Source organism: Lissotriton helveticus, chromosome 4_1 (genome assembly GCF_964261635.1).
Source record: "Lissotriton helveticus chromosome 4_1, aLisHel1.1, whole genome shotgun sequence".
NCBI lineage: Eukaryota > Metazoa > Chordata > Amphibia > Caudata > Salamandridae > Lissotriton > Lissotriton helveticus.
Window position 1 is genome coordinate 155,599,485 of NC_136063.1, and position 18,780 is coordinate 155,618,264.

Genomic DNA, 18,780 nt, shown 5'->3' on the forward strand with positions numbered 1-18,780 from the left:
GACCTCTATGAAGTTTTGCATGGATAAAATCTTGACCATTCGCAATTGTGACATAGTCCACAACAGCAACAGTTTTCAATGAGGATACCTTTACAAAATTGAAACTCTTCGGGTGAAAGTGTTTTTATAAGAGTTTGGGCTTCACTGGTTTGGTTGCAGCATCTCCATCAAATCATGAGCTTGATGGAAGATAATGAGACTGAATGTCTTCGATAAATTCACCCCTTTCTTTTGCTACATCCATCTCTCTATGCGCTAACTAAAATTGTTCTTTGGTAACCTGTTTTGGACGAAACTCTTACTATGGCAATTAAAGCATGGAATTTATCTTTCATGATTAGGTCAAGCAGCTTTTTCTCTTTCAATACAAATCTCTCCTGCTTCAATTCTGTGTATAGTTTCGATCAATTTTCCAGGACATCTAGTAGACAGCCTCAGCCCATGCAGGTAAGAGCGGTAAGGACGGGTGAGGAGGATTTCGATGGACGATGATGAGGGGAAATTAATTATTTATTACATTTTCCCTCGTAATCGTCCGTCTCAATCCCCCCCATCTGGCCCATCCGCCCCACCACCCCACCGCTCTTACCTGCACAGGCCACGAATGCTAGTAGACGTCTTTATATCTTTATCCACATATTGATGGTCACGAAGTTGTGTAGTAGCACAGGCTCAGTCATTTGAAATTGAAATGAAGAAGGCTGTTAACATGTTTATTAAAATGTTACCCTCTCTTTCCCACAAGTTTGTGGTGAGGAACAGTTTCACGATGGCCCATTAAGTTTGAATTTGTCCTCTCTCTGAAAACCTTGCAAATAGAAAGGACTTCATGGTAAACAAGCTGTCATTAACCCCTTCGATGCTCATGACGGAACGGTTCCGTCATGAGCTACGGTTGAGCTGTGCTCATGACGGAACTGTTCCGTCATGACCACGCCCGTTTTTATTAGGGCCCAGCACCGGAGGGGGAATCGCGGTCGCGCTGAAAAGGTTAAGCAACATATTTACTTTTACGTGTCTGACCAAAAATTCCCTAGGAGCTTTTCTGTGATCTCTGGATGGTCTGTTCCAATTCATATCTGGAACCACAGCATTAAACCTTCCGTCTCTTTCATCACACCATGTCTTTGGATGAATTTTCTGTAGAAGTATGGTTTTTCCACCTCTAGCTTCTCCACTCTTTCCAAATACCAGGACCCATATCTCAGGTAGTTTATGCAATCACATTTGCGAAGCACAGTAATCAGGGACTCCACAGTCTTCATGTGCAGCTCTCAATCACCTTCCCGATAAGCATGTGCCAAGTTTCTCACTAGAGATATGACGTGTAAAACATTTCCCCAGTACTTGCAAAGTTCAGATTTTTCTTCAGATTCTTTGACAAACTCTACAAACTTGGTTTTCTGATTTTGAACCGAGTGTATTGAACATTGTCTGGCTTTGATTATGTGTTTAGAATGAAGTGCACCCTGTGCCTAGTTAACTTCTGAGATAAGATATGCAAAACCTAATTTGTCATTCTTTTTCCAGAAATCAATCCAACGCAATGTTTCTATAGCCTTAGATATGATGAGCATACCTTGTAACAAACAAACATAATGAGGTCCGCTCAATATTGACTGGACAGTTTGCTTCCAAAGATTTCAGCCTCAACAGGTGCATCGTCTATTCCACGTCCACTGAGATACCTTCCTGCACATCGCAACTTTCGTCATGTGGAAAACACCCATCATTGAATAAAGATCTAATCTGCTGGATTGCTCATAAAAATGTCAGCTACAATAAGGAAAACACCTTCATTGCTGAAAATTGGCAGGATAGGCTGGCCTTCAGCCACTATGAAACTTTCTGGCAGACTGGGACATGTTGATGGCTTGTAGTAATTTTGCACACGTTGACAAGGCAGTTGGGTTAGAAGTTTGCAGCTTTGTTTGTTTATGCTTACAGCTGACAGCTTTTTTTCCAGAAGCTACTTCATTGGTACAGTCTTGAACAAGCACCATTACAGTATCATGTGTGCTGGATATACCAGACAAAGAAGAGTGGTCTTTAAAATCAAAATTATCAAGAACAGCAATTGTAAACCCTTTCCTGGTAAAGTGACTTGGAAGTGGTGTGCCGTCTGATTCACAAGATTTTACACCATGAGTTGCTAACAAGTTCCTGCTCCGTACTACGTCATTGTAACTTGTTGATGCACCAATCCGATTCATTGAAGTGATTTGCTCTCTACTTTTGCACTGGTCATAGATTGCGTGGGCAGTTATCATGAGTAGAAGAGTTTTCTTTTTGCTGTGATGCAAGTCATAAAATATGATTTGAAAAAGACAGTACATTTGCACAGCATAAGCCTGTTGGTTCATGGGATGGTCTTTCACTTCTTTGCTTAGTAACAGTTTTGCTTGGCTGATAGATGTAATAAAATGTTAAGAAAACATCAGGCCTTTTTGTTGACTCCCATGATTTACGGAGCTCTAGGGCAGCACAAAATTTGACATCAAGTCCAAAATCTAAATCTTTCAGGACGTTTCTTAAAATGTTTCCTGCTGATTTTACTGCATCCTGTGATCTTATTTTGGCAGTAAGAACTTCAGGAGTAAAATCAGCTGAGAACACGTTATGTGGCTGATTCTTTTTGTTAGACTGACAAAAATGAATTCTGTCATTGTACATTCTCACCAGAAAAATCTTAATTTCATTATTACAGATCAATGTAGTTTCATCCATGTTGACCATTATTTCCCGGATCTCACTGAGTGTGAACCCATAGCCAGGACTCAAGAGTGGCTTTAAAACTTCATTTGCTTTTTCAAAGAATGCAAACTTAATTGAAGGCTGGCGGTTATGTTGCTGCTGGTAGCTCACTGTACATTCATATTCTCGAATGTAACCACTCATGCAGTTCGGTGGGCATACAAATCCACTGCAAATACATTTCCCTCATTGTTTAGATCAGCTACTTGGCTGAAAAATTCATCTTGGAAGAAACTAGCAGCAGATAAAACATGTTTGTCCTTTGAGGCTCACATACTTTATACTTTGTTCCTTGGTCAATCCCTTTGGTCCTTTTTCTAGGTAAACCACCGTTATTTGGGGAGGACAACGGTTAGCCATTGATCTTCTAAGTGGATGAGTATTGGGTTTGGTTGTCGTCCCAATCTCAGAAGAGTTGGAAATATGTTGTGATTCGTTGGTTGCTGCTATTTTTTTAGGACTTTTTCCAAGGCTTTTTCCATTGTATACGACTTATAGCACTTGTATGTTGCATATGATAGCATATTTGATACTCTTCCCCCCTCAGTTTCAATCTTTTGAGAACTTCATCTTGCTGTTCTTTTGCAGCAATTTAAACTCTCTTCTGTCCAGCCACAGATGATGTTAGATGTTCAGAATAGTTTGGCATATGAAAAATTTCAATGTTGAAGGAGTCCTAGGATTTTGTAGTAAGCAACAGTCTGTCAGGAGGTGAAGATCCTCTGCTACCACCTGCTTTGCTCATGTTTACGAATTCGAATTACGGAAAACCTGAAACAAAAACAATATTAAAATAATTTACCAATATGATGGTTAAAAACACCATTACAGAGCCGCCATTTTGAAAAAATAGCAGCTCTATAATGATATAATGCTCTGAGGAGTTATTTTCCGTCTCTCTAAGACTAACTGACCAACAAAACCTATGTATTGATACCAAAATTAAGTATATAGTTCTCATGGTTCCTGAAATAATACATCACTGCAACACATCCACCATTTTTTAAAATGTCCCGAAAAATTGGGCCTGGATTAGCAAGGTCTACCCAAGCTAAATTACTGCTCTAGTGATAAAAAAATACAAATACAAATTTTAAATCTCTGGACAACAATTTTTTTTGATTTATTTTTTACGGAGGTATATCAAGGGGCCAGGACTAAATACAGCAATAGCACTACATTGTTAGATTTGTACAATAAACCCTTAGCCTCTTTATACTTACACAGGCTACAGACACTTGAGCAGTGAGTAGGTCTGACTTGAAAGTGCAGCCGGCTACATGACCTATTGTTCCTATATACAGAGATTGGGTTTTGGGTCAGCGTTCTTCAACCGCTTCTTCAGACTTTGTCAATCAGAATTTGACCAGACAGTAGGAGTCACATCATGATAATGGTCTTCTGGTGCATCACTCCGACACATAGGAAGTGCACTATTTTCAATATGTGAAAGGGACCTTTTGGTGAATGCTACTTTCAGATGAGGGTTCCCCACTAAAGGAGGCCCATTCTGCATGGTAATCAAAGAATTACTTGATATGTGATCTAAAGTATGAAAATGCTCTACAGTGGTTAGGTTTCAATGACTTATTTTTTGTGTGTGGAAAAACGATAAATAAAAAATGCAAAAAAAAACATGGGCCTGATTGAGAGTTTGGCAGACTCCACTAGAAATGTGATGGACATCTCGCCCGCCTTATTACCATTGCCTTAAACCCTATGGCATTTATAATAGGGCTGACATGATATCTGTTATGTTTGTGGCAGAGTACATGTTTGCTAAACTATAGATCAGACCCTATGTTATTGAAATCCTGACAAGAATTAGTGTATTTAGATACTAAAATGGTTAACCGTTTGTTTCACCTTTTCTTTTGCTCCTTAACTTACAAGATTAATCAGCACCCCCTGTTGGACGCACACTGATCAACAGAAGGATCACAGCAACTCTGCCCCGCTCAAGTCTGTGCAAGCACCATTATGATTGGCGCAGGGCGCTCACCCACCTCAGCCATCTGTCTTAGTTTAACTGTGTGCTGCAGTGACACTAAGAGTGAACCTCAAGTCAAATCAGCAAGAAGGTAAACAGGTGCTTTATTAGCATTTAAGCGCTCTGATGCCTGCAAAAAAAAGGCTGCTTTATTTATGCAGTTCATCTGAGGGCAACCAAGTAGAGTTCTGAGGCTATTGTGTACTGTCTCCATGGATCTCTGAACATCCTGAAACACAGGATGTCATGAGTCCTGCCATTATCTGATTTTGCTGAAGAGACAGATGCACCCAGATCAATATCAGTAAAAATTATCACAGAAGCATTATGATCATGCTGCATGTTTGTTGATGGAACCAAACAATTACCTAAGAAAAAGAGAGAGCTAATTAAACGAAGGTGGTGGAACAACTTCAGCAGAATACCGAAGAGTAAATCAGAAACTGCACCAATCAGCTTTAGGTATCACATCGGCTTAGTGAACTCAACATTTTAAATGCACTTTCAAGATAGCATACCTAGTCAAGCAATTGTATGTATTGGTCAATGAAATACAGTTTAAATTAAGTAAATACGAATGAAGCTGTATTTAATCATATTCTGTTCTGGCTTAAATATTTTACTGAGGCTTTTTTAAAATAAAATATTCAGAAAAATACATATATGCTGTTGAATGTCTGTTCCAATGTTTCTCCTTTGCTCCAGACTTACAGAAATTAGCAAACACCTTTTAAATTGAGAGTATGTTGAAAAACAGATCTTGTTGTCACTGGATGTGTGAAAATGGCAAGATACATTCATTACATCATAAAGGTGGATTTTCACTATCATTAAATAAAAGTGTTTGCTTGCTTCCTTGTTCTCCAAGTTTCATTAGACCACAGAGCTGATGAAACCAAATTCTTCAAGGCGAAAGAACTGAACCATAGATCTACAAACTTGGGGCTCTGAGTCCCCTCAAAATCTGTAACATTAATCAAATAGATACATTTATAGCCACACATCATATAACAGTTCAAGACTCAAGTCTCCATCCTGCAAAAAAGCAAAGCACAATCTTCTTAAGGCACTTCATTCATTCATAGGCTTTGCAAATTATAAACATCACTATTATCCGACTTTGATTACATTGGAAAAATATGGAAGAATGGTAGGTTAATTATGGCATTGCAACAAATCTTAAAAGTTGTCAGCGATGAGTACTTAATTCACTGAACCATCTTGGCAGCAACAAATGGTCAATGTAAGAAAATGATGTCAGCCCACAGCAGAGCAGTTTAGCGACTGTAACACTCTCACACAACAATGTACACAATATATTGCACAAAACACCCAGAAATAGTACTATTCTTTTAAAATCCCACGGATGAGACATTGAGGTGGCTAAAACATTAAGACATTGCCAAGCATAAATGTTTTTTGTTGCACTAATACATGAAGGCCAGATGTACTGACTTAGCCAATGCTTTTTTTCCCTCTGTATTAATTATTGCTAACAACGTGCATGTTCTCAGTACCATGAGGGCAGCAGATCAACCTTTCTCAGGGCTGGCATTTATGATTTTTCCTCTCCATATCACACTCACCTGATTTCGGTTTTAGGAAAGCAGGACGGTTTCAGCTGGATCTGCAAGGAAGTGGAATGTGTGGCCAAAGCCACAGCCAACTGGGAAGCAGATTGCTGGTCACCCATCTCTATCGCTTTGGAGAGGCGAAGGGCTAGATCTTCTGTCAAAAAAGACATTTAAAAATATTTAAACCTAGCGTAAAATGCAACCAGGTTTCTGCTTTGAAAGGCGTTTTTTTAAATTACAAATACAGTTATGGCCTATTCTACAGGAGACAAACTGAAGACAAATTATGAAAATTTAGAGTCTACTACTGAAAGGGATGCATTTCCATTGCCCACTTCCAATATACTGAGTGTAGCCAATGGGGAAAGTAAATGTTCACAAATTGTACTGATAGGCAGGATGTTTTAGAACACTAAAGGCTCTGACCTATGCTTCCTTCTCAGTCACACTATTTAGCTAAGTCTGTTTAAAAAAAAAAAAATGGTGGACTCATTGATCACTATCTTCAGGTGGCTTACTCTGCAAGGCTCTCTTGCTTAGGGTCAGGACTGAAAGAATATAAGCAAAAAGTGAGACATATTCCGACTACAGTCCATTCTGTAAGCAATGGGTTAAGGGACTACGCCTCAGAGCTGAACACAATGATCCTCGGATCAGTAATCAATGAATACAGATTGCACTGTTATCTTTATGGAATTCTAAGACATCCCAATTGCACATATGTATTGTAAATGCTGCAATCACTGCACCTTTGAGAACTGCACCATCTGCACTTTTTTTGTCTATAGGAGATATATTATAACTATTTTGGAGAATAAATGAAGTAGAAATGTCAAGAGAGAGAGTTACATTTATTCGTTTAATGAAAGAGTCCCACTGAACCATTATTGTTCGTTCCTTGCTCCTTTCCCAGGTTCTGTTATTGCTCATATGGGTCATGTCCTGTGTGTATTAACTTTTGTAAGAATGCCGTTACACTGAATTCAGTAATGATAAACTAAGGTACCCCCAAAAATAATTTTTGGTCTAGAGGAAGGGGAAAAACCAAGGATAAGCAAAAAGGAACCTCTGAACTGACCTTTCGAAAAAAACATTTTTAACATGTGAATTAATTAACCTAAATTCTCTAAAAATGTGGCACACATATCATGTAATAAGCAGAAAAGTTACATTCATATTGTTTATTCTTTTTCAAAGATGATTTTCTTCTATTTGCAGTATATCATTAAAAAAAACATTTTTTTTATATTTTTTACAATTAATTTTTTTGATTGATAGAAAACAATTTGTGGCACAGTAATTACAAATCCAATAATTTATAATCCCCCAAAAGAGCAATTATAAAACATTGTTAAACATTCTCTACAATGGCCAAACATTCTCAACTATCTCGCCATCTATTCAACTCATACAAACCCACGCACATACTGTGCAAAAAATTTAAAAAACACACACCTGAGAACTTCACCAAGGAGGTCCAAGGAAAATTCAGATTAACCCAGAGGATAAAAACATATGGGATACGTGCAATACAGATAATATTGAACTCTGTCACTCTTGGTCCTTGCATCTCAGTTGTACTGTTAGTCTGTTGTGTTTTTAAAAAAAATTTGCACAGTATGTGAGTGGGTTTGTATGAGTTGAATAGATGGCGAGATAGTTGAGAATGTTTGGCCATTGTAGAGAATGTTTAACAATGTTTTATAATTGCTCTTTTGGGGGATTATAAAAAATTGGATTTGTAATTACTGCGCCACAAATTGTTTTTCTATCAATCACAAAAATGAATTGTAAAAAATCTAAAAAAAATGATACACTGCAAACAGAAGAAAATCATCTTTGAAAAAGAATAAACAATATGAATTTAACTTTTCTGCTTATTACATGATATGCGTGCAGCATTTTTAGAGAATTTAGGTTGATTCATTCACATGTTAAAACATTTTTTTTCGAAAGGTCAGTTCAGAGGTTCCTTTTTGCTTATTCTTGTTACACTGAATTCAGCCAATGGTTAAAGTAAGTTTACACGCTATAGTGGAAGAAAATAATAACAAACCAACAGGTGAAGACGGCTGGCTGGAAACCATAAGTAAGGATAATATAATTTAACAAAAATACATTCGAGAGTTGGGTCATGACAGACTCAAGTCTGTCAAATAACAAGCACTTCGAAGGGAATACCGACTACCAGTAGATTTTATGAACAAGAACTGGAATCCTTATATCATAAATTACTTGTATGCTCGTTTGTTCCCATACTTGTGATTGTGTGGAATGCAGATCTGGAGCACTTTACTTTTAATATTAAGCATCAGAATGAGGCACCAAAGAAAAAAAACTGATCTACCATATCGATACATTTTTGATATGTACAAACGTCTCTTGAAGCATTTTATAATGCTCGGAGTCACTGATAGTGATGTGTTTAAAACACTTGTTTAGACACCCGTCCGTAGTCTAGTCGCAGGAACCCCACTCATATCAATAGGTGCTCAAACGGTCCCTTTGTGAAGGTAAAGAGTGTTTCAAATGACATTCATAAACAATAATAATGTGGTGATAATGGCACATTTCCAAAAAATGCAGTCTGTAGGGCAAGAATGACAAAGAACTTAGGAAATGCACAGAGACTGCTTACATCATTGATTTAAAGCACGGCCCCCTGGTTTACTCAACTCTGCACGAACAATAAAAAATATGCTAAATAAACAAGCAAGTGTGTATTTAAAGATTAATTTAAGTTAAAGAAAGGGAGTAACTAGTGTCCTGCACCACTTAACTGTAAGAACACCTTCATCTTAAAGACATCCTGTATCAAAAGAGTAGAAATATGACATCAAAATGAAAAAAAAGTATAATTAACATGCAGAACATTTGCACTTAGTATATCAGACTATACAAGTGCATTGAGAAGTAATACTCTAACTGTGATGTATTCCTATAGGTACTGTATCGATTCCCCTATTCCTGACCCTGGTTTGGTTAATAATTAACTAGCAGCCATCCAACGGTGCAAAAACCGTTATCTGAATAAGCCACACCACGGCACAGAAGCGCGTTATCTGATTAGGTCATAACGCATGCCATCTAATTAGACAAGCGATATTCCTCCAGCCCCTGATAAGGCATACGGAGTTCTCAAAACAAATCAAACCTACAGCGACCTGGGAAATTCCCATAACCATTGTTTTGATTTCACCGAGAACTTCAGCGAAAGAATGTGCGAACGAGCCCGTTCATATGACATCCTTATTGACGTATATATGTCCATCCTTACGTCAATCTCGGCACCTTTCAGGTATAAATATTACCGACATTGCCTTAAGCAAAAACATGCGGTGGTGACGAGATCGGAGCAGCGAGACGTGCTGAGGAGCCCAGCAGAGAGCGAAGCCCACAGACGCTGCCCCGCCTTCCTGACGCGCTGAGAATGAGACGCTGTCTTTCTCCTGCCGAGAAATCCAGCTCCGGCGCTTCCATGCAGCCCTCGCAGGCAGCTGGAATATCAAGACCTGGGATAAGAGATACCAGCCCTCCATCATTCTAGATCTCAGGTACAGAACTGAATAACCCCTTGCAGAGAATTCTCGAATCAGTCCCTTGGCAAAACAAACTTAACTTAAACTGCTACTTATCTACTCCCGCCCACGTATTAGGCTTAGGTCAGGTACATTGGGGTAGGCGTGGTTAGAAGCACCAGTTGAGTACGATTAGTCAAATGTATATATGTATGTATCTATTTTATCCATTTTAAAGTATCATATGGCTCAGAAACCATATCAATGCTTTTACAGTATTATTTTATAATTCTGTCTCTACTGTATGCACTTTACTTAACTACAAGTATTGCAATAATAGCGATTCATTTCTCTTGTATGAGAGAAGAGACTGATCAATAAATAACATCTTTTATTGAACCACGCCCATCTCTTATTTCTCTACAAACTGGTGAAACTAAGAATGCACGTACTGACTGAGTAAAATAAGTTGTCTATTGTTTTCACACGACTCTAGAGATACACTCTTGATTAGGGGAGAGCAAAGTTGTCATGTTCTATGGTTGTCAGAAACTAAATCCCTTCTTGTCTATCCAGGGAGGTTAAAATCCTCCTTGTCTATTCGAGAAAGTTTCTAGTGAACTCTGAGCTAGCTGGCAAACACAAACCTTTAAGTCTAATATCGTCGGTAGAAGACCTAGTTAACCTCTGCCCTAGGTCTATACTATTGAAGATATTATTCCAATGCGCAGAGCCTATTGGGATAATAGGAACTACACTACATGGCGCCCAACGTTTGGATAGGCGATAAAACTAACGCAAGACATTAGAGTAACTCAGTCGTGCTTTTTCACACAGACCCCTTTTTTCCCATAATACTCCAAAGACGTCTGGAGTGGGTGAAAGGTCATATCCGCCAAACCTCGCAGGAGGAGACTCCTATGTATGGTTCATGGTTTACTCAACGTTGAAGGATACACTGTTCCAAAATATTGTGCATCTAATCTTTGTTTCCATAGAAACCTGATCTGCAAACAAACAGAATAACCTTCTTGACAATAGTATGTCAGAAACTGAAGAAGAAAGGGAGACAGTTAGACTAGCAGCTGAACTCCTAGAAGCAGATAATACTCTGCAGGAAAATGACCCGGATATAATACTCATCCCGGTCAACATAAGGAACTCTATAACCCTAAAGCTTATAGAAAATGGACTGACACCAAGAGGTGGTACAGTCATATTCGTAATTGAGGCACACGAATATCGGCAGACAGAGGTATTCTATTCATGGATAAACTTTCCAGCAGCAAACGCTGTAACAAAGGACTTCCACTATTACAAAATAGAGGAACCTCCTAATGAGTACACTCCTTTCGAGGAGGTGGAAATACCACTCAAATTCCAAGAGCACCTGCTCTTGTTTAATGGCGCCCTAAAACATAATAATCACATCACCAGGCTCGGTCCACCAGGTAGACCAGGAGCAACATGGCCGGTCCTAGCCGGATACACACCACATCCAGACATTGAAGAAATGCCTGCACCAGAACTTTTAGCACAGCTAAAACAATTAATAAAAATACATAGACAATTAGTCCAATATGTAATGCGGACTTCAACAATCCAACCAGCAATTAAAATTCCACAGTTGACCAGTCATCAGGGGAACACAAATAAAATTACACCACAGAACATACAGTCCTGTCTAGGTAAGGTACCCGCAAAACGGGAACAAATTCCTTTCTGGCTAGCACAAAAAATAACTCAAATAGAGGCAGTGTTTCCAGATACCACCCCTGTTGAGAAACATAGGATTCTGACTATCTGTCTTCCAATGGGAATCGCACCACATGTGGAGGACTGTGACACTTGGGGAACAGTCTTTGCTTCCATTTACACAAAAACACATGGTGTACCATCCATGTCAGTAATACCAGATGTGCTAAAACAGATTCAAGATGAATACGGTCCAGAACCCGCTTTAACTCTCGGTATGAAATTACTGAAAGACTTCAAGCAGGTCTCTGCAATATTATTAGCCAACATAAAGGGAGAAGCAGCAAATGTGGCGATTCGCCAGAGGTTAAAAGAGACAAATATAGCAGACCAACCATCTGAAATTGCCAGAATCATAGAAAAATCCTATGAAGAACTAGGAAGAGATAGTTTGGGTGGAATACCAGTGAAACCCCAACTAGTTGAAAGTCCTGAAAAAGTATTTATAAAAAATAATTTAAACACTCAAAAAAAGAGCTGGGATGGAAATAAACAATCCAATCCTAAAGAAAAAAGATTCCAGTCCAGAGGAAGGTCTCCTCGGCGGAGAGAAAGATCTCCCGACCAAGGACGCAAGTCTCCCCAAAGGGAGCCCTCTGTGAAAAAATACAACCTTAGAAATAGGGATAATATAAAGAAACCTGATAGATATCAAGATATTGATACACGTCCCTCTCAATCTTTTCAGACTTCCTCGCAGAAATCGGAAAGAAGAGGACGATCAGAACAAAGGGAAGAGCACGTCAAGTCCAAAGACAGAGAACCTGCTCATCTGAATAAAAAATTACAATTTCCAAAAAAGAAGGTAGCCAGTATTAAAGTAATCAACAATGCCGAGAATACGGAGGACACAGCTGAAAAACGGAGAATGGGCTCAGACAATGCTAGACAGCGCAGCAGAAGTGAGCATAGCTCGCAAAGTCCTTATGAATCATCTGGAGACAGTGGACACGAATGAATACATTCAGGTGGAAACTGCAGATACCAGAGTTAGCAAACCTCATAAAATATATGAAATAACATTGCGTATAGAAGGGGATAAGACTAGAAAAATAAGGGGACTATTTTGGGATAATCTCTCCAAGGGCTATGACATCCTTCTAGCTGAACGAGACTGGCCTCCAGAGTTTGTCAGGGAGTGCCCACATGGCGAAGAAATAATTATGCCTGCCTTCTCAAACCATATTCCAATTCATAAAAAATATACACTTGCAAGAAAGTGGGCAGTAGCTCAAGCCCCTGCCTTATATAAAAATCATGTGGGATGGGATGAGGACTCTCCTCCTCACAAAATCCAGTTAAAATCACAACCTACTGCACAGAGGCAGTACCCGATTAAGCAAGAAGCTAAAAAACAGGTAAAAGAGATCCTAGATCAACTTGAATACCAGGGGGTGATTGAAACATGCACCTCACAAATGAATAATCCTTTGTTTCCTGTCTCCAAGCCAGACAATTCATATCGTCTTGTTTTGGACTACAGACACCTTAACTCATGTTGCAAAACATTTGCAGTACAAAACTCGCATAGTGCTGCACTAATGAATAACATAGTGCGCAAAAAATACAAAACCACATTAGACATTTCTAATGGATTCTTTTGTCAAAATATAGCACCAGAGAGCAGATATTTGACGGCGTTCTCAATAAATGGCGCGCAAAAGAATTTCTGTCGTTTGCCCCAGGGGTTCAAGAACAGCCCAGGATTATTCTCAGCGAGAGTAACAGAATTACTACAAACATATGATGACGAGGCATTATCTTATGTCGACGACATCTATCTAACAGATGATGACTTGGATACTCACTTGAAGAGAGTGAACACCATAATACTTGGGTTCGCAGCAGAGGGTTACAAATTCAACTTTAAAAAGTCAAGAATTGCCCATCTAACAGTCCTGTTTTTAGGATATGAACTATCAAGTGAAGGCAAAAGCCTGGCTGACAATTTCCTAGAGAAATGTGCTGTAATCCAAGCACCTAGAACACTGAAAAACTTACATTCAATTCTAGGCTTCCTAAACTTCGGAAGAACTTACATTATAAATTATGCAGAGAGAATTAAACCTCTCTATGATCTAATAAAACCAGATTTTAAAAGAATCAATTGGACTCAAAAACACACAGAAATTTTGAGATCGTTACAAACAGATATGTTAGTTAAAACAAAACTACAAACACGTGACAACACACGCAACCTTGTGATTCGAGTCATCCCAGGAAGATGCGGATTCACATACCTGACCTCTAATGAGGGAGAGAAGGTACCAATAGCATACAAATCACATTTGTACACAAAAGCTGAAATGAAATTTAGCCCAACGGAAAAAATTCTGACCGCGGTACAGACTGCTGTAGCAAAGGAGCGGGCCCTAGCACAGGGTAAACGAATAATAATCGTGACACCTATACCAGCCCTAGAGGCGGTAACAAAGGCAAGCATTCCGAATGCTAAAGCACTCCATCCAAGGTGGATACAGTGGGCTAACTCTCTTGCTGCAACAGACGTGGTATACAAATTTGATCCAAATTTAAAAACACAAGAATTTCTCCAATATGAATTCGAATGTCCTCCGCCGACCGAAATTATGCCTCTAGAACATTACGGCTGTATAATATATACAGACGGATCAGCACAACCCGCAGTGGGGGGTAAGCAAGCCTACAGTGCTGCGTGCGCGATTGTTAAAGGTCGCTGGCACGAAGGAAAATTTAAACCGGTGGTCACTAAAACGAAATCTCTAGGAGACTGTACAGCTCAAAGAGCAGAACTACTGGCATTCAAGATGGCGCTTGAAAATAAGGATCGAGAATTCCCCACACTTATTGTGTGCGATTCGTATTACTGCGTCCAATCTTACAATGAATACTTGCAAATCTGGGTTCAGAATGGTTTTAAAGATGCAAAAGGTGGCACAATCAAACATAAAATGCTTTGGGAACAAATAGTTCTTTTGCAAAAGGAACTACAAATGACTCACGTGATACATACACTGAGTCATCAACGTGATGGCGTTCACGTTGCAGGGAATTCATTGGCTGACGAAGCAGCGAAGGCAGCAGTGCAAACGGCGTCCGTAGCTGCTATCACCCGGTCAAAAACAAAAATAGACAGCGAAATATTACAGGCTGTCAGCGCTACAGAAAAAGATGCGATAGAAACACTCCCGAAAGGCTTTCCAGTAAAGTACTCATATATAACTGATGCAAATAATGTTCCGTTTGCTCGAATCCCTGGAGTGGGGGATAGGGCAATTCCAAACATGGAACATAGGTTAGGACTCATTATAGCGGCACACGAAGGACTCGCTTCTGTACATGCTGGCGTTTCAGCCACAGTATCATTATTAAAACAGAGATATTGGTGGCCACAAATGAGAAGACAAACAAGGAACTATGTTCTAGAATGTGAAACATGTCAAAGAATGAAAGTATCAACAGTGAAACGACCAAGACAGACGCCCCTTCTAATCTCAGATAAACCATTAGCCTGTGTTTACCTGGACCACTGTGGTCCCTTACAAAGGGATGGTAACTATAAATATATCTTGGTCGCAGTGGATTCATGCACGAGATTCATATGGATGTGGCCCCAGCGATCGGCTGACGCCCGAACTGTTATAAAAGATTTGCGAGTCTTTATCGGCACATACGCAATTGGCATGCTACATTCTGACCAGGGTCCTGCTTTTAGCTCCAGGGCTTATAAGGAGGCCATGACCAGCATGGGCATTGCATTGCGGTACTCTTGTCTATTTCATCCCGAGGGAAACGGAATCGTAGAAAGAAAAAACCGTGACATAAAGCAATCTATAACAGCAAAGGTATTAGGTTCGGGAGCTGGGTGGGTCAAACATTTAATAAGTGTCCAACGTAGTCTAAATAACCTGCCAAGGAATTCTCTGAAAGGGTTCAGTCCGTACGAACTATTGTTCGGGACTAGAATGATGATCCAAGATCTTGATAGTCAGACTTCAGTGGTTAAAGACAAAAGCTTTGATATCAAAGATCGTTTGGCTATTTTACAGGACTTAAATGAAACAAGAAAAGACCTGAGCAACATAAAGCTGAAACAACAGCCAACAACCACTGAAGAGAAACCACCTGTCCCAGCAAGGCCTGTCTGGATTCCAAAAGTCGGGGATCTAGTCAGAGAAAAGATCGCGGTAAAGAAGGAATTTAGGCCTTCTTACAGAAAAGCAGTTCCTGTCTTGTCTATCAACGGGACAGGATCAGTAGTACTACCGCCTCTTGCTGGTAAAAAGGAGAACAGAGTTGTATCCATCGACCTGGTTAAACCACAATCATGTGGCCGATAACAAACAGTAGGCCAAGTGGACTCCCAAGAAGTAGCAGAACACCAATGTTTGCTACGAATACAGAGGCTCAAACTGGAAGACTGATCTCCTTTGGAAAATCCAGAGTGAATCAACAAGGGCTATGCAACAAAGCAATGGAACTTGAACCTCTTAAAACCCAAATTAAAACTTTTCATCAAGAAACAACAACCTATGATGATGTAACTGCAGACTTTGCTAATGAAACAAAGCAAAATCCAAAAGCAATTGGAACAATTGACAGAACAGCATCCGGCTACTTCATCAACTTCGATGATTCATCTGAAGACCTGAGTGAAGCAAAGAAACAGCCATCAACAAAAACTTTTAAAGACAAAGCTAAGGAACTTTTTCAACAGCTGAAAGAAACCTATCTGATTTCTCCCTGGATTGAATTTTGGGTGGCCTTCGGTGCATTTATCCTCATTCTTTGGCTCATCTTAGTACTATGCTTGGGACATTTCATTGAAGGAAAATATGCTAAAATGGACACAGCAAGCCAGAAAATCAACTTGGTCCTTAAACCACACACATCTTCACACATCGAGAAAAGAGAACTTTCTTCAGTGAACTTCACAGCCAATCCTATACCAGGCGGTGTAGCATGGGACAAAACTGATTATGAAATCTATGGTCCGGTTGAAATCCTGAAGTATCCACACCAATTCAAGATCTCATTGAGTGACTTTGTAAAACCGAGTTCATTTGCTGATGATTGGGACTTTGAAAGTATTAATGACATGATGTCTGATCTTGTGATGTCTGCTAAATTCACAGAACATGATTATTTGCAGGGTTCGTCTAATTATGATCAGATGTTCTGCTATAACCACTATGGTAACCATTATCTACATAAATCTGCACAACCTAGAAATGTTTTGAATTATAACCAATGGGAACATTGTGCTACTCCTCCAAAAGATAGCTCGAAAACATTTTATGATAAATATTCATACTTTTCAGGGTTTAACACAAGTAATGCAGAAACATTTTATTTCAAATTGTCAAATAAGACAGGTATGAAGACCATGCTTACAAACACAAAATTGATATATTCCGATTCATTCTTTGAACAAATGAATACATTTGGGTTTGATTTCTGGAACAATAATATTGAAGCAAAAACTGTTTGGGGTACAAGAGATTGGCAAGTACAAGGTATAGAATCATTGTTTAGAGCCTGCATGATCCCAGAACAAATTATATTTTTGAACGACACTATTCAACAAACTACCTGTCTTGGCTTAGCCAAAATCAAAGATTTGAACAAACCGTCTATTCCAAAGCCAACAGTGTACAGTAATAGCTCTAAAGATGTTGAGATAGACGTAAACCATATTTTAAACCAAAACAGAACTGATCCGGAATGGAAAAAATGGTTGATCTGGCCCACAGATACAAATAACTGTCAAGACAGATTCCTGAACAAAATACAGGGGTTCACATTGACTAGGCCAGACCCTAGATATTCCCAAAGACAACATCCAGGGATAGTAACCACCTACAGCGTGGGCAAGCTCTGCCTTCAATGGCTACAAACGTCCACACTGGCTGAAATTAAGCAACACCTAACTTTACTTACAGAAGGTGCTGACTTGCGTGATTTCATATTGGGACCATGCAAACAGCGTCAAAAACGTTTCATAGCGGCCTCTATATATGCAGCTTATAACGAAGTTTGGAAAGTAACTCAAATTGAGACAGCAGAAAAAATACGGAAAATTGACCGTATTAATTTGGAAAAATCACTTTCTGTGGTGGACAATGGGTTAATGACTCTGTCCTCCAGAATATATTCTCTGGACAGCATTGTGTCTTCAGCAATCGATATAATATCGCAAGACTTACTGATGTTACAACACGGTCAGTCCCAATTGCGTTCTATTATACAGCTTGGCTGGACGTTACAAAATCTGCGTTCTGGCTATGTGCCCTGGCGTTTAATCAACACAACGTCACTATTTAATATCTTTAACCTCACTGATAAACAAATCAGTTTGGCACAGAAGGGTGCTGACTATACAATTCTGAGCATTGAAAAACTTGAGAGATTACCATTGACAATGTCAGAACGACCTGTCATTGAATGGATAATACATGGAATAATAAATATTCCGATAACTACTTTCCAGTTTCAATTCTGCAAAAAATATATACAGGCAGGCCAGTATGAAAGGTTGGGTAAAGGATACATTAAGTCAATATGGAACTTGCCCTATACACACGAATGTGTAAGTAATAAAGGCCAGAAAGTGTTTCTCAGTGGCGATAATTGTGCACGATCACTAAGTGGTACACTTCTGTGTCACGGTATTAGTTTGCACGGAGCCTGTGAAGGGACTTCAAATAACCTTTCATGTTACCAGCTAGGCACACCTGCAACACGAATAGAACCATTCTTTAGGAGACTCTCGAACGGGAGTTACATTCTAATAGTAGATCGCAGATGTTGTAGTTTGCTGCCCGGAAAACCTTCTCATAACTGTGACTAGGAAGGTCATGTGCTGTGAACATGTATTGTTCCCCAGCGATTCTCCAGACAGGGAGGCAAGGTTATGGCCCGATTTGAAAATTGCTTCTATTCGAATAGATACTTTAAGCAGAATGAAGACTGTGCTCCTACAGACGCCGACAAGGCTCACGTCATCAAAAGAAACGTATGATCTCCAAGTTGCAAGGACAACAGAAGAGATTCATTCATTATTATCAACTAATTCCCCCATACATTTCACAGAAATACTGAACGAAATCTTAAATATTTCTGATACCACTAGTATCTCCAGTGTATTTAAAGCAGTGTTTTCGGGTGCTTTAACTCCATTCAAAGCCATCCTGGGTATTTTTCCAGACTT

General features: G+C 39.3%; 1 protein-coding gene across 1 annotated transcript in view; it reads right to left on the minus strand.

Annotated features, from left to right (window-relative positions):
- LOC144828452 (ranBP-type and C3HC4-type zinc finger-containing protein 1-like) overlaps positions 1-18,780 on the minus strand; it is a 540,072-nt gene that overhangs the window by 408,393 nt on the left and 112,899 nt on the right. Inside the window, exon 4 of the mRNA XM_078686629.1 lies at positions 6,331-6,472. Within this exon, the coding sequence (XP_078542755.1) occupies positions 6,331-6,472 (142 nt within the window). The remainder of the gene's footprint in view (positions 1-6,330; positions 6,473-18,780) is intronic.